The sequence below is a fragment of the Trachymyrmex cornetzi genome, unplaced genomic scaffold, assembly GCF_001594075.2.
Source record: "Trachymyrmex cornetzi isolate Tcor2-1 unplaced genomic scaffold, Tcor1.1 scaffold416, whole genome shotgun sequence".
In the NCBI taxonomy this organism is placed as follows: Eukaryota; Metazoa; Arthropoda; class Insecta; order Hymenoptera; family Formicidae; genus Trachymyrmex; species Trachymyrmex cornetzi.
This window is the reverse complement of record NW_017298918.1, coordinates 435,903-463,374: the sequence shown is the minus strand read 5'-3', so window position 1 is coordinate 463,374 and position 27,472 is coordinate 435,903. Positions and strand designations below refer to the sequence as shown.

Sequence of the window (27,472 nt, the reverse complement as noted above, 5' to 3'; positions counted from 1 at the left end):
CGGTATTTTCTGGACAAGTTTTAAATAGTTACTGTCTAATTAATTCTACCCAAGAAAAACTATCCGGTTTCTAGTTAGTGACCAGTTTTTCCTTGAAATTTTTCTACACGGGTAGTCCCACATTTAGATTTAGTAGCCGACAGACTGATGGACCGGCTCGGTGGCTGAACTATTGTTTTTTGTAATCTTGTCGTCTCATCTACCATCAGAAGAAGAAAGATACAATAAAAAAAGTGGCTGGAGGCCACTTCGCTTGGAAGCCCGGACACGCAGGTATGATTCCATATATTTTTTGTACTCTGCTGCCATTCAGAGACTTGTTGTATTGTACACGAATTACAGGAAAAATTATGGAAGGAGAAAACTCCATATACGCTAAATGACCGAGGATACTATACGTCGGAGATAAAGACACCCCGATACGAAGCCGATGGCGCTTTCCTGGACTTTCCGAACCAGCTCAAATAGACAGGAGGCTGCAGACGACATCGGAGTCTCTTTGCAAATTATTACACGCCCTAAAGTGCAAGAATTTGCGACCCGTGAGGACCTGTGCGATTCGCGCTGACAAATAAGTGCCAATCGGCGTTTTGACATGGCCCCGATTAAAGCGGGGTAAAACGGCCTGCGTGGATCCGTGGAAAACTCCCGGCCGGCACTTGTGTCGTGGCTGAGCCAGGGAGAAAATTGTGAGAGGACGCACAATTTTCCAGGACCCAGTAAAGCTCTAGATACCAAAGTAGCGCATAAGTCCTCCATTTTGTGTGTGTGTGTGTGTGCGTGCGTGCGCGCGCGCGCGCGCGCGTGTGTGTAAACCTATTAATCATATCCTATACCAATAATACTAAGCGCTTATTGGATTACAGACAATTAAATTAAAATGATGGTCAAAATAGCCAATAGAAAGGCTGTCGGCATTTCGGCTCAGATAAAAGGGGTGCATTTAGTACTACAACCGCTCACTGAGCGCTCAGTGAACGGTCATAGTACTGAATGCATCCAAGAAATGTGTTACTTTGGTATCTAGAGCTTTAGGCTTAGGACCCAGGACCTGGCGATAGAGAGACGAACAGAGGGTGTCAAGAGCAAGGCTATACCAGAGAGTTTGAAGAATAATTTGATAAGACGAACGTCACTTTAATTGTGAAGCCGGTCGCGAGATTCCTGGCGTCGCGTCGGGTGGATCTATGGTGGAAGGGATAACATGCGGTGTGTGCAGTTGGACAGTGTGTTTTTTTTTCTAAATCTCTGCCCTCTCTGTCTATGGACTGTTCATAAGGTTCAAGGATTACAACTAATAAAATATAGGGCGGTATTCATAGTTCGTTTTTATTTTAAAACTGTCTTAAATATAATGTCTTAAGATGTTAATACAGTCCTCGGATTGACTTATGACATCTTAAGACTATACTTAAGACAATCCTAAATGCAAGAATCGACTATAAATACCGGCTTGTTTCGCGTCATGAAGTCGGTATCGAATTTTTTCTTGTGACAAGATTCAGTATGACCGCCACATGTTTCACGTTTCACAGTTGTAACCCTTGACCCGTATGAACAGTCCATAGATAGAGAAGGCAGAGATTTAGAAAAGACACTGTCCAACTGCACACCGCATGTTACCCCTTTCATCATGGATCGCACGTTAAAGTTCTAGAAATGTCAAGCGGCTCATGGCTGTCGCGTAAGTTAATAATTTGCGAATCACGTGCTATCTGCTCGAATATTTTTTTAAAAAAGCTTCCGATCGTCGATTGACACTCGCCCTTGTCACGACCGAGTCACTGTCTTTGTTTATTTGCGAATCGAGATTTTCACTAATTGCGATGTAAAAATAACTGTAAAGTCCTTGCTTAGAGATCCGTTTTATGTCGTACTGACGTGATTTACCTTAGAGATCCTATAATCAAAGTTTGGCGAAAGCGGGTACAACTTCTGATTGGTTCTCCACTTTGGTCCACTCGGTATTTATACAGCAGTGGAATTCTGTAACTCGTTATGCAGTCGTTGTGTATTCATAACGTCAATCTTTTACTATGTAAAATGTCTGCGCAACTGTCGTTATGAACACATAAGGACTGTATAACGAGTTACAAAATACAGGGGCAGCGCAGGTACAATCGAGTCTATCGTTGTTTCGTCGCGGATACCGAGCTTGAAACAATAGGCCTACGTTCAGATTAGTAAAGTTATCTGTAACTCAACGTTCTTCGAAATACACTTATTATTTACTTTTCTTGTTAATTTCTGTGTAATTCTTGCAACCTATCTCTCTCATCCTCCGACATTTTTCCTGCCTACACCGATTCACCTCTGTTGCCGTCGCGAATTATATTGTGCGCAAATATCGTAAATTAAGCAAAAATTAACGAAAGAGAGGCATGCTCCCTCGTGCCTGGCGCCCAACTTGTGTTTGAGGAAAAGCTCCGATATTTTTTGCGAAAAATCTGATTACCGAGTCGTCCCATAAGGGAGTACATTTATTTGAAAAATATAATAGAGTACGCGAAGTTGTGTCGTTACTTGTGAGTACGGTTACAGTATAGACAAAATGCTATGCAAACGGCTGATTTGTATGCTTGCACCATGATGGAAGGGATAACATGGTGTGTGCAGTTTGGTCAAACCACGCCTACTTTTTTGCTCTGCGTCGTCTCTCAGTGAGTGAAATAGAGAGCCTCACAGGGAGAGAGTGGCAAATTGCATCACGTGAATGTCCAATCAGGACGGGGATCATGTGACCAAATTTCTCCAATCTCTTCCTATGAAGCTTTGATGCTCATACCTAATCAGAGGAGACGGGTCACGTGATGCAGTTTGCCACTCTCTCTGTGAGGCTCTTAAACCAAGAGGTCACTGAGTAATTTTGTTACTCATAGCGACAAGTATAGGAAGTGAGTAACCTTTTAGTTTATGTAAAATATAAAAACAATACATATATATTTAAGCCCTGTCGCGATCGCTTGAAGAGGAGGTGGGCTTTCCAAAATGTTGCAGATTTTGATTTTTTTATTGAAAACGTCAAGGTTGAATATTGTTGCAATCGATAGTTAATACCCTTATTCCAAGCTAGGCGGACTCCTATATCTCTCAGAAGGGTGCAAGGGATCGTCATACTGGGTCAAAGTGGTAAATTTTTTTTGGAAACAAAATCGATAGCGACAAGATTGAATTTATGTCTACTACTTAATTTTGATATCAATTGTCGAGAAATATGATTCTCATACTTTTTGGATGATCACGAAGACAGCCATACCTATCTGAATACGTACAATTTTCTTACTCTATGTAAAATTGTTTATATTTGGGTAAGAATGGCTGCTTTCGTGACCATCTAAAAGGTATGGGAGACATATTTCTCGACAATTGATATCAAAATTAAGTAACAGACCAAAATTCAACTTTGTCGCTATCGATTTTTTTTTCTTTTACTAATATTTAACAATCGAGAGGTTTGTTTATTTTCTTAGAAATAATTCCAAATTTGGTGAAAGATATTCCGCTTAAAGATAGGGTTCGAATGTGGCTTCAGTTAGATGATATACTCACTTCAGTATAAATACGAAACGAGAGCTCAACAAAATGTTCAAACAAATGAATTAGTAGAGGCGGTTCTACGTTATTCTTTGTGAAATTATCCAATTTAACATGTTTGGACTATTACCTTTGGGGAAGAATGAAGGAGCTAGCATATTTTCAATGTCCTATCACTTCGGAAAATATGAGAGAAAGAAAACATATTTTTCGCGAAATAATAATTCAAGACTTAGAAGAAGTCCAAGCAAACTTTCTATCAAGACTACAGACATATCTAGATCAACATGGCGAACATTTTGAATATCTGTTGCAATAATAAAAAATTTGTTCCAAACTTTCAGTCTGACTTGTTTTGGTTTATATCCCGACAATAGTCAAATTTTTGAAAAGATACTCTAATGCAAAATTATTCAGTTTATTGAGTACCATCGAAAGAACAAGTAAAACTCTTTCCCATTAAAAAAAAATTCTTTATTAGTAGTACGAAAACCAAGGACATTTAAGATTATTCAAAGTCATCAAAGTATGTCTCACTACTATAATTTTGATGATAGATGTCTTCCCCTTATCTCTAACCGTTTTCGAAAAAAACGTGAATTTTGTATCAGACTCACCCTGTATATAATTATTGTTTTTTTTTATTGCCGTTAAGTCTGTAAAACGAATATTATTCTTTATTTAAATATTGTCTTTTGTCAATATATAACAGGCGAATAAATTTTTATATTATTTTTAATATAATTTAATATTACAAGAAAACAAACCATATATTGCAAAAATCAGTTTAATTAGAAATTTTATATAACACAAACACGAACATTAACATTTTGCAAATTACAAGACAACTTTACTGTTATTAAGTATGTTTAAATTTTTCATAAATTTACAATTTAAATTATTACACAATATCAAATTCGATTCATAATTTATTTTAAATTCCACTAATTTGTAGCTAACATTTTATTATATTATTTATATAAGATAAGGGAGAATCTCCTAATCCAATTGAAAGATAAGAATATGAATAATTTTAGTTGCAATGTTCCTTATCTTTAATCATTGCTATCTAGATTAAGTATAAATTAAGTACATTAAGTATAAAGAATCCACGAAAAGTTTACTTTTGGTAAAGATTCTAAATTAATTAGAAAAAATTGAATTAAATTATAAAGTTACGACCTTGAATAGCTTTTGGAGAAGGCAAAATAGAAGACAATTAGAAAACCGAAATACGCCGTGAAGACGTAAACGAAAATAAAATTTGTTTAACGAAGTCATTTCACCGCCAGTGCTTTTCTTCCTTCTCATTTGCATCATGAATTAGATTACAGACGCACAAATAGACTCACAATCAGCAACTTTTCCTTAAAGAAATGATGTGTTTACAAAAGCTCGAAATGTACAAAAGCATAAGTAATTAAAAAAAAAGACACATTTTAAAAAATGAATGCATTTATTTCGCTAACATGCAATGTTGCTCATTTAACGAGCAAAATCGATTACTACAAGTAGAATAAAGATAATTGCTGGAGAACTTTCTGAGCCAACGAAAAAAAAAATCCAGCTTTCGCGACGATTGCGGGAAGAAAATTGGACGATAAAGACGTAAGATCGTATTGCGTCGACGGACAATGAAGTAATTAAAGGAGAGGTATAGGGTGAATTTCCTTAATCCTTGTACGACACTCTAAAGCCGAATTAAATTAAGGAAAAGAAAGCATCGTATTTATGTTGGAAATGCACGATACTAATTCTATACTGATAATTTTCATTGAAAATCTTACTTTCTGAAGCAACAGTTTATATTTCGATTATTTTTGAAAAAGAAAATTTTAGATGCAACTGACTAGGAGATTCTATCTTTAAACGTCAAAGTTTTAATATGACGCGGATGGAGATTTATTGTCGAAAAGAAACTCTTTCATAAGTTTAGAAATCATGACCTGAATAGAAGAGTTTAAAATAGACAGGAATGGAAAATATAACATATGATGTATTTATATTTTTGTAAATATTTTACACACAAACATATATACGATGTATCCGCTTCCACTATAAATTCATGTTTTCAGCACACAAGCAGAGAATTATATATGACGCTGCATATCGAGATTTTCGTTTCAAAGCCTCGTTACAAGTCGTTTTGAAGCAGTTCTTACAAGCGTCATACAGTGATAATAAATCACACCATGAAAGGGATGTGAAGGGAATTCAGACAATTTAATATGCAAACAGATATATCTGCGATGTATAATCAATTTATTCTGATCGATTTAAATAAAATATTGAAATGTGTCAATATTGCCTTTTCTCTCGAAGAAATGGTAATTTTAGAAATATTCTTTTAATACTTGTCTTCGATGTCTTCAACATCCTTATGTTATTTTACTATAATCAGTTATATAATATTTATAATTTATTTGTGTTATTATATTCCAGTTTTGTGAGAAAAGTGTGTACTTTAAAATTAGTTATTTATTGTGGCAATATTAAACATAAATTAATTTAAGGCTAATCACAAATTGCTTGTTTCAAATTTTCTATAGGAAATATAGTTATTATTATATATTTTGTTATGGAATTATGTTATTTCTAAAAACTCTACCTCTATTTTGATTAATGTCATTTGTCTCTTGCATCATTTTTCTTTGGAAGAAGTATTTGATTTCAACTTATATCTGTCAATAATGAAGGCCAATGTATTTAGAACACAACCTACACATATGAAATTAAAAAAAAATTCACTTTGTGTCATTTTTTATGATATATGGATGTATTAAGAATAATATAACGAATTTGATTGGACGTATTATTAGTGAACTGATCCATATTAAAGTTGTACACTGATTTAATCTAAAATCTCATAAAAAATAAAAAATAGATATTTCGAATTATAAAATACATATTTTACTTAATTAACTGCGCAATAAAACATATCGACTTTACGGTTTAATTTGTTTTTATTAATATTAATTAGGTACACAGTTTTATATCAATTTACGTACGGCTTTAATATGCACTGGTGCGCACCGAAGACGTCTAATCAAATTTGCTACCTAATAGTAGGGAAATATTCATGTACTACTGTTACTGAAAAATTTATTAAAAATAAAATAAATGTTATTTTATGTTTTAGCGGGGTATCAACCGCGAGCCACTCGAGTAGTTCAACTTTCGCGGCCAAAATGAACTTACAGAGGATCCTGTCGTGGATGTGGTGCTTCCTAGTTACAAGTGAATGTTACAACGCAAAGAAAAGAGGCGAGGATGGCTCGAAGTTAATACGTATTGATGGTGATATCATCCTCGGCGGGATCTTTCCGATGCACGAACAGGTAAAAGCTTCTTTAATTTTACTATATAAAACTCGATGTATCAATGATTGCGTTAGTTACTGATTTCCTTGGTATAATTTCACAGAATAAACAATTTTGTTAAAGTATCCAAAAATTTAAGTAGATACAGATCTAGAAATATAATTTTGTTGGTTCGTCAAAATAATTACACAGGAAATTGAAGCATGATAAACAATAATGCAAAAAGTTTTAACATTTTAACAATCAGTTCGAGCATTTTACATAATTATTATGATAATAATTCAAACAAATATTTTTGGATCTATATCTAGCTAAATTTTTAAACACTTTAGTAAAACTATTTTTTTCATAATTTAAAATTAAATTTTCTTTAGTGAAAGTTTTGACTTGGTTGATCATATTTTTTAATTTTTTACGTTTGTTTGTTTGAAGATTTTAAACAAACAAACACTTATACATTTTTATTTTTTAAAAGTTTGACGTTTTCCATATTGTATATATTATACATTAAAATAAATTATTGTATATACATAAGTATTTATAAACGCAATAAATTTACTGTGCAATTAGTAAGAAATAAATATTTTGGTAATTGGATAATAAAATAGAACTTTTATTAAAATAAGTTCAAAGCAGAATGGAAAATAAATGTTTATTATCCATTTGCGTAATTTACTTATAAGATTTTTGTTCTCTATATTAAATTAATATTTACTAATTACATTTTTCAAGAAACTTTTCTCGAAGTCTTCATTTACAAAAGTTAATTTTGGCTTATAAAATATAATTTTTGATAAAAATATAAAATATTATTGTTGTATACATCATGTGATGTATACATCATATGATCTGTATATTGCGAATATAATTCGCAAATTATGTATGTGTTTGATTTTATTTTGATGAGTGAAGTTGAATATATTATCTTTCGTGTGCAAAGATTAAATTGGTACGCAGTTTCTTTTATATATTGGATCTCTCGAGCGGGCAATGTGCATACATCTCGACTTTGCTAGCCGTTGCACTTGTATCCACGAAAATGTACTTTTACTTTATATTCTGTATTCTTTCGTTTCAAATTGTCTTGCAGTTATCGTGCTATCGGTTTTCGAGTTTGTTCACTTGAAAATAATAAGTATTTTGAACAAGAATGTAGTGTCCATCGCCAACAGCAAATAAATAAATGCACATTTATATCTTTTTATTGCTGAGCCCATTAATATTAATGACGAAAGCCTTTAGTAATTGTATCGGAAAAATGAAATTTGAAGATTCTCAAACAAACAAACGCTTACATTTTTATTTTTTAACAGTTTAATGTTTCCCATATTGTATATATTATACATGAAAATAACTGATACACATAAGTATTTATAAACGCAATACTTACTAATTTACTATGCAATTAGTAAGAAATAAATATTGAAATTCTTTTTTACATCATTCTATAACTTTTAAAAACCTTGATATGGTAATAAATTCATGTTCCTAATTAAAATTACATTTTTCTGTCCAAAATATATGCATTATAGTAAAATATGAAGCCTGTACCTTTAAAAAGAAACATTTTTAAAAATGAAAAAGAAAAAAGGAAATAAACAAGATAATAATTATTGTGATTGAATCATATAATCTCGTTTTATTTCGAATTTTATTTATTCAGATGACACAAATGAATTGGGTCACATATATATTTATCGTTTTGCTACCTTGCGAAAAATAATTTATTACCATGCCGTATGGAAAATAAGTCAACTTTTGGAATTATTAATAAGTATTTATTAATAAGTGTTAAGTAACATGTAAAAGTTTGACGTAACAAACCCTGATTCTCGTTTGACGTCATATCATACTATATATATGTAATATATATGTGTATATATATGCACACACATATATACAGTTCAAATAGAATATAGGGTAACACCGTAGCCTCATCTGAGAGAATTGCAGATACGTGTAGATCGAAGCATATATGTGTGCGTCTTATCGTCACAAAATATTCCATTAAGAAAAAACATAGAAGAAAGGAAGAGAAAAAATAAATAATTGCAGTTTTGCGAAAATTGCAAAAATTTAGCTTTAATATTCTTTCCGCTAAAGAACTGATTTTTCGGAATTTCCATGGAAAATTATACACAATATTGTGAAGTGTATAGCTGCATCTGTCAAAAAGAAACGTGCAATATTTATTTTAAATAAAAAAAAAGCAAGAAAAATAGAAAGTATAGTCACACTGCAGTCATATGCTATATGATTTTTACAGTACGCAACAGTGTGGTGAAAAAAGTTTTTTTTAATATATATTATATTATTTTTAATAAATAAAACAAATAACCAAACTCTCGAGAATATCAAAAAACACAAAACAAATAAGGGCTAATGAGAGTTTTTTGCGCGGTTGTTAGTGCGAAAATAAAAATCGTTTATTATCGAACTATAGTATAAATTAGTTACGCATAAACGTTTCGGCCTGCTTTCGAGCCATCATCAGTATGTCTGAATGTATAATGTAAATTCTCACTTCTTCATGGCAAGACGGCAGAGTGGCAACTCAATCTTCTTATTCAATTGGCAATGGTTGACAATTCTAGTGGCAACGAATAACATCAGATAAAAATTCATATAGCCATAAAAGACACACTGAAAAAAATTTCTGGTTGAAAATGGACGAATCAGAAATTTCTCTCTCTCTCTCTCTCTCTCTCTCTCTCTCTGGTTAAATTTATTAGAATTCTAGTTGAGATAACCGGAATTCTGGTTTTTCTCAATGCATGAACATCAAAAATCACTCAAAATCGAGAGACAAAAGATCCGCAAATTATTCATGTTTAACGAAACGAATATTGTGACGGTCAGCGTTCAAAATGTCTTTCATGGCTATATGGATTTTTATCTGTTATTCGTTGCCACTGGAATTGTCAACCATTGCCAATTGAACAAGAAGATTGAGTTATCACCGAGGGGGTAACCATTAGCTGAAATATTGTCCCACAGATTACATGACTTCATATGATTTCATCTGATTACAAATAATTTTTTGCGCTACATATCAAGTCGTTTGATAAAATATACGAATTTATTTAATATTATACAATGATTTATCGTGATTGCATACGTAATTATCGAACTATACATGGAAATTTCATATGAATTTTATAATGATTTCGAGGACTCTGTCCCACGATTACATTAAGTGGTTACCCCCTCGGTTATCACTCTGCCGTCTTGCCATGAAGAAGTGAGAATTTACATTACACATTCAGACATATTGATGATAGCTCGGAAGCAGGCCGAAACGTTTATGCGTAACTAATTTATACTATATTTCGATAATAAACGATTTTTATTTTCGCACTAACAACCGCGCAAAAAACTCTCATTAGCCCTTATTTGTTTTTTGTTTATTATTTTTAATGTTATCTCGTTTTTATTATAAAAATAAATAGTAATTAACATTAAAAATAAATAATAATTGCATTGTCAAAAAAAATATATATATAACAGGTATCTTAATTTATAAAAGAAAGTAACATTATGTATAGAATACAGTAGAATATAAGCATTCTTAATGTAATATTGTAATTAAAGTTTAACATAATTAAAAATTATCTTACTAAAGCTGAACTATGCATGTATCATAATTGTTATTTAATATAAATTTCGGAATTTATTAATCGAAATCGTTGAAAGAGAGAGGGAGAGAGAAGCAATTATTATTTTTAATATAAACATGCGGAATATATATACATATTTTCTAGAAAATTTTGTTTTGAAAAAATACTTTCATTTATTTTTCCCCCCAATGTTAACTTCTTCCTTTCATATTCTTTTCGAATACGCGGCTAGATTTGATTACTGCACAAAGTGCGAAGTAAACATGCTTGTAAAACGTTACCTTTCAGTTATAGGTAGAATAATATCAAAAACTTTAAGCTGATTTATTGTTGTCGCGCAACTAGTTCGTGCAAAATAACCGTCGTTCGCCGAACTTCCTCGCTAACGGAACTTTCGTTCTCGCCAGTTGTTCTTGTCGTTAGATATAGTAAGCGCCTGTAACGAGCGACCTGGACTCGTGGATGATTAGTTTTTTGGGATAAATTTTCAGTGAAGCAATATTGTGCGCGCATAACTTTTCTGGTGACGACGACATTAATATTGATTTTCTTCATAAATAACGACGAGCAAAAATTAATCATTAAAAAGAAAAAGTCTTTTTATTTTTAAAATTATCGTTTTATTACAATTTCAATATAACATATAAATGTTTTATTCTAAATAAGTAATATTCTATTTTATTTATGTAAAGAAGTCTTGAACACTAATTATTTATTAATTATCATTTATTAATTATCATTTATTAATTATATAGTTATTTTAATTTTATTATAATATATAAAAACTTTGCCATATTATAAAGTGTATTTCTGGAAAATAAATAATTAGAAAATTTAGAAAATTAGAAAATTACACATATTAATTTTGTGTAATGGAATTTATATTATTATTGCTGTTTTTTTTTTATACATTCAATCAAGATTCTTTATTTTAAACTTAATTATTTATAAAAAAATGAAAGAAAAAGGGCTATGAGCCTAAGAGTTAGTCGTTAGAAATAGAAATTTTTTAAAAATCACAGGATAAATATTATATGTCATTTAGTCAGAATATAAAACTTTAATTTGCTGGCAATAAACAATAGAACACAAATAAACGTTTCGATCCCTGTTGGATCATTATCAATGTTAATATACAAAAATAGAACGGTGAAAATATTACAAAGTTAAAATATATAAAAATTACAATTCGCTTTCAATCGCAAGCAATAATATAATAAAACTCACAGTTGTTTAATATAATAAAACTTCTCTCAGTATGAGTTGAAAGTTATACGAACGTTGTAATTGGTAACAATGTGTGCTTCCGGTTATTAGTTGTAAATTAAAATAATTCGTATTTTGTAAATCGTGTGTCAGTATAATATAAAATTCTCTATTTTCAGACAATGCGATGAGAGTGGAATAGTCATATCTCTAGTATGTTCAGAGACAATGTTAATTATTTATAATTTTTAATGATATTAAAAGATAAATGTGCTAAATAAGGGAGGCAGCTCCGATGATCTTGACATATGTTGTCAAGGTCATGACCTTGAGCGACCTCCACCAGATTTTAGTTGTCGCTCGTTATTCGTTAAAAAGTTAACAAAAAAGTTCATCAATAAAATCTAACTTTTGGGTACAACTGCGCTCTTTGAAACAAATTCCTTGCTTTAACAAAATATTATCTTTCTTATATAATTTCTTATATAATTTTTGTGTTTTTAGAAAAGATAACTTGGCGAGAAAGCAACTTCGCGAGATGGGGAACGAACTCGCTTCGCGTGGAAGTAGTGCGCCCCTAAGCAGGGGGGGAGGTGGGATGGGAGTCGCTTCATGTGGTAGTCGTACTCCGCTGAGCAGGGGGGAAGTGGGGTGAGAATTGCTTCGCGTGGAAAGTTGTAAAATATATTTTAAAGCCGAGAATTTTTGTTTTATATAGTAGAAAAGAGATATCATTTTTCAAACTTCTTTTGTTAATAACTTTTTAATGAATGACGGCTAAAACCTGATAGAGGTCAGAATCCATGACCTTGATAACATATGTCAAGGTCAAGGTCATCGGAGCTGCCTCCCCTATTCGGCATATATAGTATATATACTATATGTATATACCGCGTGTTGCATCAACATATTGGTCTGTCAGGTTATTTTATATAAATGTATCTAATATCTTTTCTAGCTGAGATATTATATTTATAAAATTAATTAATTGATTACATTTTATAAATGTAATGCCTACTACAGAAGACGCTACGTTTATAAAATATAATCAATCGATCAATTTTATAAATATAATATCTGCTAGAAAAAATATTACATTTATAAAATAACCTGACGTACTGACCAATATGTTGATGCAACACGCGGTACATAAATAATATGTGTGTATATATATATATATATATATATACACACACACATATATATACATATATATATACATATACGTATATATATACACACATATATTCGTTATTCCCTACATATTCCGACTTTCAACAAACAGATTTCGAATTGTTAAAATTAAAAGCTTTATTCCGGGAAAGCTTTGTAACTCCGGAAACGAATGGTCAGCGTTCCCAGCTGATTTCACAAACATTAAAATCAGTGGCGGAATTGTGTTGTTGCCAGAATTTACGAGCGTGTTTGGCTGGACTGTGTATTTTTCGGTTTGACGAGATCTCTCCATACAGCCATAGCGACACGCGGATTTACTGTACTACGACGTATCTACAACTTTCCTCATACTCCTTGAACTCGACGTCAACAGCGTCGAGCAGTGCATTCGACCGTGGTGCTCGAGAATACGAGGGGTTGAAGTCTGTCATTTGATCTTTCGGTCCCATGACGCCAAGTCGTGCTCGTACACGTGCCATTGTAGCTAGACATTGTACAAATGAATGGCTCTGGGGAAATGTAGGACAATAATCCATCGAAATTGAACGTCTATTTTATTCTTCGTTATCGTTCTTCCGAAGTTACATTATTTCAATCAAAACTGATCGTTTGCATTGACATGTTCAAATTGTCCATTTGCGATATTTGAACGTAATGTGTAAAATATGTAGTAAAAAATTAAATTAAATTAAAAAAGAGAAGGAAATGGTACATTTAAAGTCATAATGTTTTGTCAAAATATTAGATGTGTACTACACGATACATTACATGATACTATATTATTACTTCATCGTATAAATACAAAGAGTGGGTAACTCTAAAAAGATAAAATAATATCTGAAAAGTATATAAGTAGAAATAAATATTATAAATAGATATATAATAACTAAAAGGTATATACTACTATACTAGAGAATAAAACAAATTAGATAGCATGTATTCATTTATTTGTTTGACTGTTTCCAGGTCGCAAGTTCCATTGGCCAATCACCATGCGGAGCCGTGAAAGAAGAGAAGGGTGTGCAACGATTGGAAGCCATGTTATACATCTTGGACCAAATTAACGCTGATACAGAACTCCTGCCGAACACAACATTGGGTGGTCTCATCCTCGATTCCTGCAGTAGCGATACTTATGCTTTAGATCAAAGCATGGAGTTTGTTAGATCATACATGAATCAAGTAAGTCGTCATTTCTTCAGCATAATAATATTTAATTTGCTAAGTTTAGCGATAATTTTTTGCAAAATTTTTAAGCATCAAAAAGAGCTAATGATAAGTGTTCTTTAAGTCGCTATATAATATCTTCAATAGTTTATAAGAAGAAAAACTTCGTATTTTGTACAAAAATTATATTTTAGATAGCATGTATTTTATCGAATCAGGGTAATTCGTTTGTGATAAAAAAAGACGATAATATGATTTTTTTTCAAATAAATTTAACCATCAATATTCGTTTTACGATTATTCTCATGCGCGATAGTACAGTCTATTGCGCGCACTCTGCCACTGCTTATTTCGTTAAATTACGGAAATTACGTTATTTCACGTCGGTTTTGAGGTAAAAGATTCAATATTCAATCTATTTGACATAAAACAGACCGTGCGGCAAGGGAAGAATTTATGACTTGGCGATCTTGCGAGAATACGGATAGAAATTTGATCGAGAGGAACGCTTAAGACGCATGATAGCACATTACTTTCTTCTTTCCTTGCTTTCTTCTGTCTTCTAGACATTTGTTCTCTTTATAGACTTAATAACAAGCTTTATCGTGTCGAAGCTCAATCTCCTATATGTTTTTGAACTAGGAACGCTTTTTGTTCTCAAGATGTAGTAGGAAATTTATGAAGAGAGAGAGAGAGAGATTCGAAAAAAGATTTCAAAAATCGCTCCTCTTTATTGATAATCATTACAAATGTGTTTATGTTGAATAAAATTTTATTTTGTTATTTATTAATTAATTTTAATCTCTTCTTCTATATGAAATATAAAATATCTTATACATGTCAGTATATTTTAGTAAAATTAAGACACATAAATGAAATATAGTTTAATAAGATTTTAATTTAAAATATATTTAGCAAGATATGTATTGTTGAAAACTCAAGAATTATAGAGAATTGCGGTATACTTTATTATGCCACGATTTCAGTTAAAATTATTAGGTCGAAAAACATTATAGAAGCTGTAGGAGATGAAAACAAGACTGGTAATTTTGAGCTTTCAGCCTCGGGGCAGTTATCTTTTCCAAATTTTCGTGCTTCATACGTCGGCACTATCATGTCTAGTTTATAACAAAATAAGTATATCACGAAAACAGATAAGGTTATCCGCGTATCTTCGTTCTGGGAGTTTCTAAACTTCAGCAACAGTAATGACGGGCCGCTTTAGTTGGTTATCCATGCCGAAGTGGCGGCGAGAGACGATTGGATAACATCTTCCGCAAAGCTGATTAAATGCAACAACTCCCAGTGCTCTCGCCACTTCGCTCAATGAACGACCAACGTCAAAACTTGTTTTGAGAATGGGAATTCAAATGTATCTCTTATATCCGTGAATTCCTATTTTATATTTTAGAAATATTACGTGCAATAATATAGCCTAAAATTGAATTATTTTTCGTATTGAAATTTTCTGCAAAATATTTTTACAATATCCTTTCTTCAATTAATTTCATCTATAATATTTTTATAAACTAAATTTTAATTTAATCAAATGTAAATTTATTTAATATTTATTTAAATTTTATATTAAACCAAAAATGCTATTTAAAACTGCAATTAGGATATAATTATCGCATAATTATCATATACGATTCTTTTTGTTCCATAAAGTAAATATCAGTTTTATGTTCTATAAATTGTAATTTTCTATAAATCGCAATATATACACCTTATTCATAATTTTGTAATATATCAAATTTGTACACATCATAATAATGTGTTACAAGTTACAACCTATATTAATGTGTGCGTGCGTAAGTATGTGCATGCGTGTATATGTAGGTATGTGTGTATGTATGTGTACAGACAGAGATAGAGTAAAGTATATAGTGATTGACCACTTAAGTGCTGAAATTTTGTATAATCACTATTAAAATTATTTGAAATTTGAATTTAATACAAAGCGAACGTTAAGGGTTTAAAGAATATGCCAAATACAAAAAACTTTGAATATGATGTTTTTCATTTTTTCCAACAGTAGAAACTTTTATTCAGAAAATGACAGTTATTGACCACAAATTTTACAGTTATTGAACAGAAAAGTGACAGTGATTAATTATTAAGTGATTTATGAATCATCAAAATGAAGAAAGAATTCAGAAAATGAAAAGGAGATAAATTTAATGAAATTTCAATTACACACACAGAACAGGGACCCATTGTTATTTTGATGTTCAGTGGTTTATCTTTTCTAAATTTAAGCTTTGATTTAGATATGCCACATATTCGTGCTGCTTCATTTAACTCCATACCTTTACGAACGGCATCGTTAAGTGCCTCAGTGTATTTCATACGACTTACTTTAGGGATTTTGATGAAAAATTAAACTTACAATATTATAACATCTCAAAATAGTAATTTAATTTATGAGGAATAATTATCTAATGAATAATATGTGAATTACAATGAATGATCAATAACTGTAAAAAATAAACTTTCTCAATTACAATTATTGACCACCCTTTCATTCTCGTAATTATTACATGAATTAAAAAAATTAATATGTAGGGAATATTCATAACCTTGTACTAGCTATGTACGATGAACAAAAGTTATATCATTAATTGTTTCATAAAAATATAATTTACTATTTGAATACGTACGCTTAATTGAAATGTTAAGTATTTCTTAATTATGTACTACAGTTTTTCTTACGAGTTTAATTTACGGACTGGAAAATAAAAAATAGACTGTAAATTGAATATTTTATTCATATATAAAGTTAGTAAAGATCAGTTATTACTATGTTGTGAAATTAACTGTTAATTTGACTTGAATTTTAATATGTAGACAAATTCATAGCGAACAATCACTATATCGTGATCAATCACTGTATACTTTAGCTTATATAGCAAAATTTGCCAAATAAATGAAACTAGAATATCTATTTAATATTCTATGAAATATTTCGAGTATAGTATCTTGAAATATTTCAAAAATGATACTGCTAACAATTTAATTAAAAATTACACGAGAAATATAAATACTATGTCACATACTTATTCTCAAAATTTATTCTCATTTAATTATGAACGGTGTTTTTGTCTTCTGATTCTTGTTTCCCTTTTTTGTAAATTAATTGTCCTTCATAAGGTTTTTATGCTTTAACATAAAATCGATTTTGTATATTTTTATATAAATTTAAAAAAAAAGATACATGTTAGTGTTATTAAATGCTGTGTTAGTGAAAAAGATATAATAATAAAATTGCTATTTTTATTAAATTTTTTAAAAATTCTTTTATTTTTAAGAACTAATAACGTAAAAATTTATTTTAATATAACATAGAAACGTTTGCAGCATGAGAGAGAAAGAATGTTATACTGCAAATTGAATTAATTTACAAATCAATTTTTATGTAAACAATTGTGATGTCAGATAAAACTAATTATCATTTGTTTTGGGGAACATAAAAGAATTAAAACAGTAATATTATTTCTATAATTAATTATAGACTTACAAACAAATGTTCTATATACTGGATGAGAAATTTGAAAAATTTACTTGAGAGATAGTTATTTGTAACTATCTTGTAAGTAATAAGAAAATTATGTGGAGACATTATTTATATTTATTTATTTATATTTCAATTGATATAACCTCGAAATTCGTTCATTATGTCATGATCCTGAGTGTATGGTAAATGCATGATAAATATGTATCGATAAAAATTATACATCTATGCGATGAATCCAAATCTCTACACCGTGTCCCCGTTGCGAATATTACAAAGTACAATGGCGCCGGATCTTGTGAATTGAAGTGGTAATACCCGTAAATATTTATCGCTCAGTCGCGCCAAATGAGATCGTGTCGCTTACGTTCGAGAGACACGATTCTACCCGCGAATCTATGCGCCAATCCTTGCACTTGCGATTATATCAGTGTCGATGACGGATGAAAACAAGGTAAATATTTATTAACGTAGCAGAGGTATAAGCCGCTTTTTGTGTACGCGCTACTCGAAGTCGGGGCCACTCAAGCTGAGGTCGTGCGCTGAAGAGGAGACACGATCGATCGATCAATTGGTTTTCCTCCCTTTATTCAGCGTGAGTCAGCCGTTAGATGGCTCGTACCGTTACACACTATAAATAAATGCGTTTTTTCTTTACGTGGGATAAGGCCACCCCAAATGATATGCTTAATATAAATACTGCTATCAAAATAATAGGGTGAATATAGAATATATATATATACACCGAGGGGGTAACCACTTAATGTAATCGTGGGACAGAGTCCTCGAAATCATTATCAAATTCATGTGAAATCTCTATGTATAATCCGATAATTACATATGTAACCATGAGAAAGCATTGTCTAATACTATAAATAAAATTATATATTTTACCAAATGACTTCAAATGTAGTAAAAAAAATTATTTGTAATTAGATGAAATCAAATGAAATCATTTAATCTGTGGGACAATATTTCAGCTAGTGGTTACCCCTTCGGAATACACACGATTCGTAGCGAAGAAATGTGAGATATCGGAAAGTTTTTATTTTAAGTATGGTATCTAATAATAATTAATAATTTATATAGTGGTATGTATTGAATATCTGACTGTGTACAATTAGCGTGCGCATCACAATGCATATGAGAGAAGTCACCATGCTCGGTCACGAGCAATAGAGCTGAGAATGTATTGAATATACAGATAAAATTTACAGCGTACAGCAACTTAACAATAAAAAATAAAATTAATTATGCTAAATATTATTATAAGTTAAAAATATGTAAACATAGATTATATTTATAATATGAATCATTATTTTGAACATAATAATTTTTTAAATCTCAAAATGCATTTAATAACATCAATGTACATATATAAAAAATCGATGTTCCATTGTTGGACTATTCGTACACCGAAATTTTCGGAAAGATTATTTCATGATATTTTATACAAAGCATTTCTATAATTAATTGTTTTTTAGGATGATAAAGGACTTGAAAATATATGAGGTAGAAAATATACGGGGAAGCAACGTCTTTTATGATTTTTAATCATGTAATAATTAACGAGAAAGAAGAGTTTCATATTACTTTTCATGGTACATTCCTTTTTTTGAAAATCTTGCATATTTTGCACCTCTTTGTGGTAATTTCCGCGAAAAAAAATCCACAAAAGTTCACAGATTTTTTTAATATTCTGAAAATAATTTTATTGACAGAAAGTTTTGAAAGTAAATTTAATTTTATTTGAGAATTACTATTAGTTTTAGACAATAAAATAGTAACAATATTTCATGTTTGACGCTACAGAACTGTAAAACTAGAAAAATCAACGAATTAATTAAACTCAAATTAAAAAACTTTTAATTTTGCTGTTTGGACTGATTCAATTAATTCATTCACGTTACGTAAGATAGTAATATAAAGCAATTCACGCATATTAATGCATATTATGTCTGTTCGCAAGTTATAATGAAATTTTGTGCGCATTTAACTAAATTTTATGCTGACGTGAATCGTATCCACACGATTCAACTCGTGCATATTGTGCAAGGCAACGTCGGATTAAGTTGTACTAATTTTTATCAGATATTTTTGCGTCAGACATTCGAATGAAATCACTGCAATCGACCTGGTTCTGTCTCATGGACAATGGCCGTTGGTTCCTAAATCATATGCCCCGACGTCAGCGTCATGACGTAACTAAATAGGGTTTGCGGTTATAACTGGGTCGGTCGTCGGTGGAGGAAATGAAAGGAAATAGATTAAATTATTATGTCAAGTATGTGGACAAGCCTGATAGGACGGTAAGGACGCATGTGCGTGGATTATTTATCGAGCTCTCGTTAATCGCCAGCGATTTTACGCTCTCGTGAAAAATTTTGGTATATAATATTCCAAGTAAGCGTAACAAAATATAATTTGGAAAGCGACAAAAAATCGAGTGAGAGGTTATCGAGTTGGTTAAAACGTTATAAATTGTTACTGATCTCATCGAACTATTTTTTAATATTGATTAAAAAATTATGAATGAATAATGCGTGCATTATGCTTGATAAGTCACTTAAAAAAGCTATTTTAAAATTCAATCAAGAATTCTGAATTAATTAAAGAAGAGACATAAAAAAGATTATAAGTAAATAAAAATAAAAGTCTCATAAATGATATTTCTCTCCCTTTAAAGTTTTTAGCCTTAGCACGTGGGATCTCTTTACAAAGTTTTTTTGAACATACGACATGGAAATTACAGTCTTTTTATAACAAGTCTTCGATTTTATAATCAAGTGTCACAGTGACATATTTAATAATTTATTGGGAATAACTACTATATGATATTAGTTTTCAATGGCAATAATTTTCCTATGGCAAATTTTATTCATATATCAATACGAGACTCGTTGGAAAACAAATAGAGTAAATCGAATGTAATGCCAGCATTCCCGGCACGGCAGTTGTGAGAAATTGCAGTTGGGAAATGCAGCGAGGAGAACAAATGCATGATAATGCAAGCACGCACATATGTATCCTCAGCATCCTCTTCTCGAGAAATTGAATTGATTTTAATTAAAGTCATATAGCTTATTTTTAAATAAAAAGTAAAACCTTTAAAAGCTAAAATAGCTTTTAATTTGTAAAAACTCGGTTGTCTATTTCAGTTATAACAATTTGTCAAACGTGCTTTGTATTTTTGAATAAATTGTTTAAAATAAATGAGTGCGGTGATTGCTTCTATTACTTCGACAATTTAGTGAAGTAAATAACTCAATAATAATCTTTATACATATAAAATTAAAAAAAAAGTTATTTGCTGTAATTGTATACACACGTATACGATTTACACACATATGAAGTTATTATATTCTCTAGAAAAATTTTTATTACTTTAGATAGCATGAGAGTATTATTTGTCAGTTGAAAAATTTTCAAAAATAAAAGATAATATTTGAAAATCCGAAATTATAAAAGTTACTTTTAACGAATCAAAGCTACAGGAACAAAGAAATAAGTGAAGAAACGACCACTAAAGAAGCTTTGTGGCAAGCAGGATGCATAGTTTACAGAATACCAAAACTCGAGGATACTTAGCAACCTTAAAGTTCACGAATATAATACTTAGTAGATATATGGTATGTATGTATATGTTTGAAAAATGTGAGGAATTTCTTGATTTAAAAATATGAAAATGTTTATCTGTTTTTCTGTCTTCTTCTCTTTTTTTAAAAATAAAAATATTTAAATTTAAATTAATAATATATAAGCGTAACAATGCATAAGTATAAATTATTCTATGTTATCGTATAAACATTTATAAAACGTATTCGTCATGCTATTTTAATTGTTTTTTGATGCCAATTATTTTGTTTATACATTGCAATAAAATATTGGTATTGATTGCACGTAATCCTTTCACCAAACATTATTCAGCAATCACCATCATGCTTTGCTGGCCCTTTCATCCCAGTAGAATTTAACTCAATCATGGCGATAACTATGTGTCAACATGCAGAATGAAAGGCAAAGTTGCGAAGTCCCACAGGTGCGTTGCAGTGTTCATTAGTCTGCATGCAGAGGACAGTCAGCTTCCGGGAAGAAGCACAAGTTTATCAACCGTCTGTGAATACCGTGTCGAAATCTGCTCGCAAATATTAGATAGTTTCTGCAATATCGCCTTTCACATACAGCTAACGTTGGGGAGCACGTTTACAATGTATCATCATGAAAATTCAAGATGAGTATAGCAAATATTTACAATTTTGTACATGAAATATGGTAAACTCTGATATATAGTGACCGACCAAGTAATCATGCGATATCATGATTATTCTTATTCTGAATTCATTGTTGTTTTCTAGAAACATATACCTATAACCTACATATATAATGTTTGTATTTATAATAGCATAAAATATTAGGCTATAGCAAAATTTTGCAACCAAATTCTCAAGTAATTTGTTGAAGTATTTAAGATCGGAAATATTTAAATTTGAGACTAGTGTATTGTTTACGTGTCACATTCAAATTGAGATAAGAGAGAATTGTCAAATAACTGCTACTACTTAGCGAGTTTGAAAATTATAATTTTAGAATTAAATTATTTATTATTTTTATAAAAGTGTGTGTGACGATCTTTGTGGCAATCGTAAGACGTAGAAAGTTGCGCGATCTGCCAAAGATCCGAGTTCAAATTCATTCAGATTCAGACTTCAAATCTAATGCACAGTGCATTAGATTTTATTTGATCGTTATCTCTTGGAAGGCAAACTACCGAGCTTTATATTTATCTTTGATTGAGAATCTCTTCTAACAAGTCGCGCGTTCAGAACCCTTAAAAACTATAATTCCCATATATGTATATATAATATACATATACAAAAGAGGTCTCTGACAAGAGATAACGAACTTGAGAGATAAAAGTATAATTAACACAATAGCATAACATTTTGTTGAATTTGTTACAAAATGAATTTTCTTATTATAATCATCTATTTATTATTTATTCGCTATCCAGATAGTTCAAAAACAATTCAATTGTATGTCATCAATTCTGAGTTTATTTTCGGATGTAAAAAGAATTCTTTTTAGAATTTTTCAGAAAAAGAATTTTTTACATCTGAATTCAAAATTGATGACATACGACTGAATTCTTTTTGAACCCTCTGTGCTATTTAGATATTAAGCTTTAGCACAAAAAGCTTTTTCTGTCATAATTTAAAAACCGTAGTCCCTTCATTTTGTGATATCTCATTTAGTATTATCATATAATATTTGATATAATAAATATTTCGAGATTTATCAATAACAAAGTTTGTTAAAAATTACGATGGAGTCGCAACGACGGAACTCTGTATTTTACTCGTCAACAGAACGATATTGTAGCCAATGGAGCGTTGATGGCGACATCGTTTGACTCGATGACGATCGCGTCATATCCGACTAGGTGAAATCGCTGGAATGGTTTTGCCATTTATTTCGAAATCGCGGCTTTACCTCCATGTTGACCTCAATCTATTATTCGTATCAATTTACAATACTGTTCACTTTCCGACTCGGTCAGTCGGTCGAACAATAATTAAACAAAAATCTAACGACGATTCTATCGAGCGTTCGCACGAATTCTATCGAACATGATATACCACTCTAAAAGTGACATTAATGAAGCGGCCATGGATAGTCTGCCAATTGAATATATGTACGAATAAAAAAGAGGATGGCTTACGTAGACGCGCGTTTATATACATATACTCACGAGGCTAGGAAAATGGAGAAGATAAAGACTCGCATCTCATGCCGTGTCACGATCAATCGCGGTGATGGATAAGACTAATTACTTTCACGGCTCAATGTGCTACCTTTTACTTTTTACGCTTTTGTGGACTTGTGCCGTTAACGTAAAATTTTGGTTTTAATAGTGCTTTTAATGTGGCTAACTTATATTTTGGTGTGTGTGTGTGTGTGTTTCATAATAAATTATTTTATAATAAACAGACTATTTCTAAGAAACATTGATAAATGTTACTTTATGACTTTTTTGTATATTCCATTATTTTATAACAATTTTTGTACATTGAGCTTAATTAAATTTAAAATTAAAACATTATAGCAATTAAATAAAATAAAAATGAGGAAACGAACTTATTAAAGACTTATTAAAAATAAATAAATAATATTAAAAAAGGCTAGAATTAAGCTGGATATTTTGTGCCAATGACTTTTTTATAAATAATCAAGATTAAATATAAACAATATATCTCTGAGAGGGCATTACCTCTTAGAGTTCCTCAGTTGCAAGATCTTTCGTTTCAGCTTATTAGAATACATATAATTGTACTCCATAATCTTTTATCGTATTGATGCACTAAAATAACAGACTACAGTTACTACGAAAAACATAAAGCGGTTTTATATTTTAATTACACGTAATTCCTTCATATCAGCTGACTCTATTGTTAGGAGTCGTTTTTATTAAAGACACACATGACAGCACTAAATATGATTAACAAACAGCTACAATTATGGTTGATGAGATTGCTTCCAAGAATTGGGTCAGATTGCATCTTCTTACTTCAGTTAATTTTTTAACATGCGAGCATTATTGTGTTATTTAAATTTTAAAATGCGTGTATTATAATTTATATTACGTTATTCGTTATCAATATTAATTCAAATTGTCTAACATTGAGAATGACCGGAGTCGAAACGTTTATTAAATATTGTTTATATTTAACTTTGATTGTTTATAAAAAAATTATTAGCACAAAACATCCAGCTTGGTTCATAGCCCTTTTATATTAGTTATTTATTATTAAATTATTTGAATCGTTTTTCTACTTATTAAAAACTTTTAACAACTTTTAATTAGATCGATAAATTTGACAGCATTTATTAGTATAATTATAGATTTCAATATTACATTGCATTAATGTTGTAGATCAACATTTTATCACGGGTTATATTTCAATAATAAAAGCGATATATTATGTTATGTAATATATATTATTATTGTAGTTAATTTTTTAAATTTAAAGCGACATTTTAATAAAAAATGTTGTTTTACATATCCCCTTCAGACCCAGCATACATTGTAATGTATATCAAATTTGAAGACACATCCGTTAAAATTATTTAATTCTTTCGACATCTGAGATTTGATGTATACAATAATGTAGGTATATGTTGGAAAAATAGTCAAAATTTGGAAATAATTAATTGATTGAAATATGAATTATTTATTTAAGTATGCATGAACGGAATTAAAAACAATTGTTTTAACATAATTTCAATAAAATTAGGTCCGAAGAGAATATAGAAGATTACATAAAATAACAAAAATAATCTATGACTAGATATCTGTGCATTAAGTAGAAATTTAAAATTAAAGAGCAATGTTATTTATTTTTAAGTTAGATTATTATACTTATGAACTAACTCAAAGTTTTATTTGAGATGAATTTGAAATAATGTATTATTGCATTATTGCAGTCGTATTTTTATTGAAGAACCATTTATTTGATACCAATTTTAAGATACAATACGATTTTATAAATAAATCTTGATAATTAATATCTTTTGGAAATAAGAATTGAGTGATTTTTGTAAAAATCGAATAATTTGTTAAAATTTTCTGAAAAATTCGATGTCTAAAAATACATTTTTAATCATTAATAAATATATACGTGGTAATGTGAGATTTAATAATTATTTTATTGTGTATTGTGTGTAATATGCTCTTTAGTGTCGAGATATTTCAAAATATCCTACTAGCGGAATTATATGTGTAATATTTTAATGATGACAGATTTTACAAAAATAATCAATATATATTCATTCCATGCTCTTTTTCCAATATAAAAATGTTACGGAATATTTAATACAAAAACCATTAAATTTTGGCTATGAAAATTTAAAGTATTCGAATATAAGTAGACAAAAGTGCGCTATTTTGAGAAATATTAAATTGAAGCGGTTTTCATATGGGTTACGGTAAAAAAAAACTGCTTAATGGCTTGCCAGAGTACACCGGTATCATGTAACGTCTTGTAATTACAGTCTGTCTGCTTTTCTTGCGCGGATATCGGTTTCCGATAATGCGCTCTTTTCTTCGTCAAAGTATTCCGAAGTTTTAAAAGCAATGTATAGAAAGTATTTTTACTTGAGTGTTACTTTTCGCAAATAAACGCAGCGGACTTTATTCGACATATTTCACAGAATAATGAAGAATTCGAACAATAATTCTGCCTCATTAAAATATATTTTATGACTATTATTAGCAAGTTGAGTAGCAGATATCGAAATTCATTATTTGAACTTTATTTTATGATAATGTATAATAAATAATATTTCAGTAAATATTACTTCCAGTAAAGAAGAAGGTAGTATTATGGCATTCATTTATATTTTATAGAATAATTTGATTAATAAATAATAAATATTTGAAACTTAACGATTGCATTCGTCAAAGCGTTGTTTAATCATTTCTAGGCTCAAAGTTACATTTATTGCTTAGATATTATTTATAAAAATGTAGCAACATTACATAATGGCTTGAAAAGAAACATGGATGGTATTATGGTCTTCCACAAAAATAGATTTAAAAAATTGGTTTTGTTAAAAAAATATTAACAAAAAGAATAATATTAATGTATAAAATGTATTACACATAAAAAAAAACTTTTTTTGCATATAGACCTTAGTATTAAAAATCTATGATACACGTAATATGAACTGTAGATTAACAGTAAAGCTACAATCGATTTATGGAATAATCATTTTGATATGAAAAAGAGAGAGGCCATCAACAATCAGCATGCATAGGAGACCACATAACAAAATGCCATGCTATTGTTTAACTTTGTATAATTCGAAATGTATGTTTCGAAATGCTTGAAAATAAAAATGCGTTATAACAAATGCTGGCTATATTGTGTATTATAGCGTATCAACGTCATATGGTGTAACGGCAAGCTATTTAACAAATAATTTTGTAAATAACTACTAGAATTTGTCACTTTTAATAGAGATATTAAGAAGAATTATTGTACTTATACTAATCATAATATCATCTTTTCCTCTAATGTTTAATAATTTTGCACAATTTAATATTCAATGAATTAAGAATTTTGAATTTCTTTATATATCACGAAAGATTTTATACAATTTTTTGAGATTTTTTGAAAGTGAAATTGAAATGAAAACGTGAAAGTGCGCATTTATTGTATAAATTATTTATACATATGTATTATATTATATACATATGTACTTTTTAAATTTCTTAGAGTAAAATCTCACTCCAAAAGAATGAAAATATTACATTGAAAGAAAAGATTGGTTGTTGCAGCAAATTAGATGATAAAATATGGTGTAGCATTTTTAATTGATTGCAGCAGCCAATTGGTTGCGTTAGTCTATCCGCAATGTCAGTAGGATTTTGATAGGCTAACACAATCAAAAATTGGATACTGCAATCAATTAAAAATGCTATGCAATATTCAGCCAATCTTTTCTTTCAGTATTTTTACTCTTTTGGAGTGAGATTTTATTCTAAGCAATTTAGAGAGCATATTTTCATTTTCTTTTACTTATTTTTATTTTCTATTTTTATTGTATTTATAATAATGCATAGTATAACATTAACTCGACGAATATTTATGCAAAGGAAATTACATAGAGCATTTTACTGATAATGATATTAACAAGGCAGTGGAATAAATATGCGGGCGCGTTTGTTCGAATTGAAATCAAACGAAATTAAGTTCGCGAAGTCCTGCTGTTATTGTATTCGCTTGTTGTCTGTACGAGAGAACTTAAGTTTTGTCGATATTTGATTTAACTACCTAGTTTCGTTGACGGCTGTTCTTGTAGCGCGAGTTTTATGACGCTTATGCGTGTTGCACAGAATGCAATTTCAGAAACTTTGCGACTTTCTCGTCGGGTTCGTGCGG

At 30.2% G+C, this 27,472-nt stretch overlaps 1 protein-coding gene across 1 annotated transcript in view; it reads left to right on the top strand.

Moving 5' to 3' along the window:
- LOC108764359 (metabotropic glutamate receptor 8) overlaps window positions 1–27,472 on the top strand; it is a 138,018-nt gene that overhangs the window by 35,664 nt on the left and 74,882 nt on the right. The window contains exons 2-3 of the mRNA XM_018512572.1: window positions 6,674–6,872; window positions 13,820–14,035. Of these exons, the coding sequence (XP_018368074.1) occupies window positions 6,674–6,872; window positions 13,820–14,035 (415 nt within the window). The remainder of the gene's footprint in view (window positions 1–6,673; window positions 6,873–13,819; window positions 14,036–27,472) is intronic.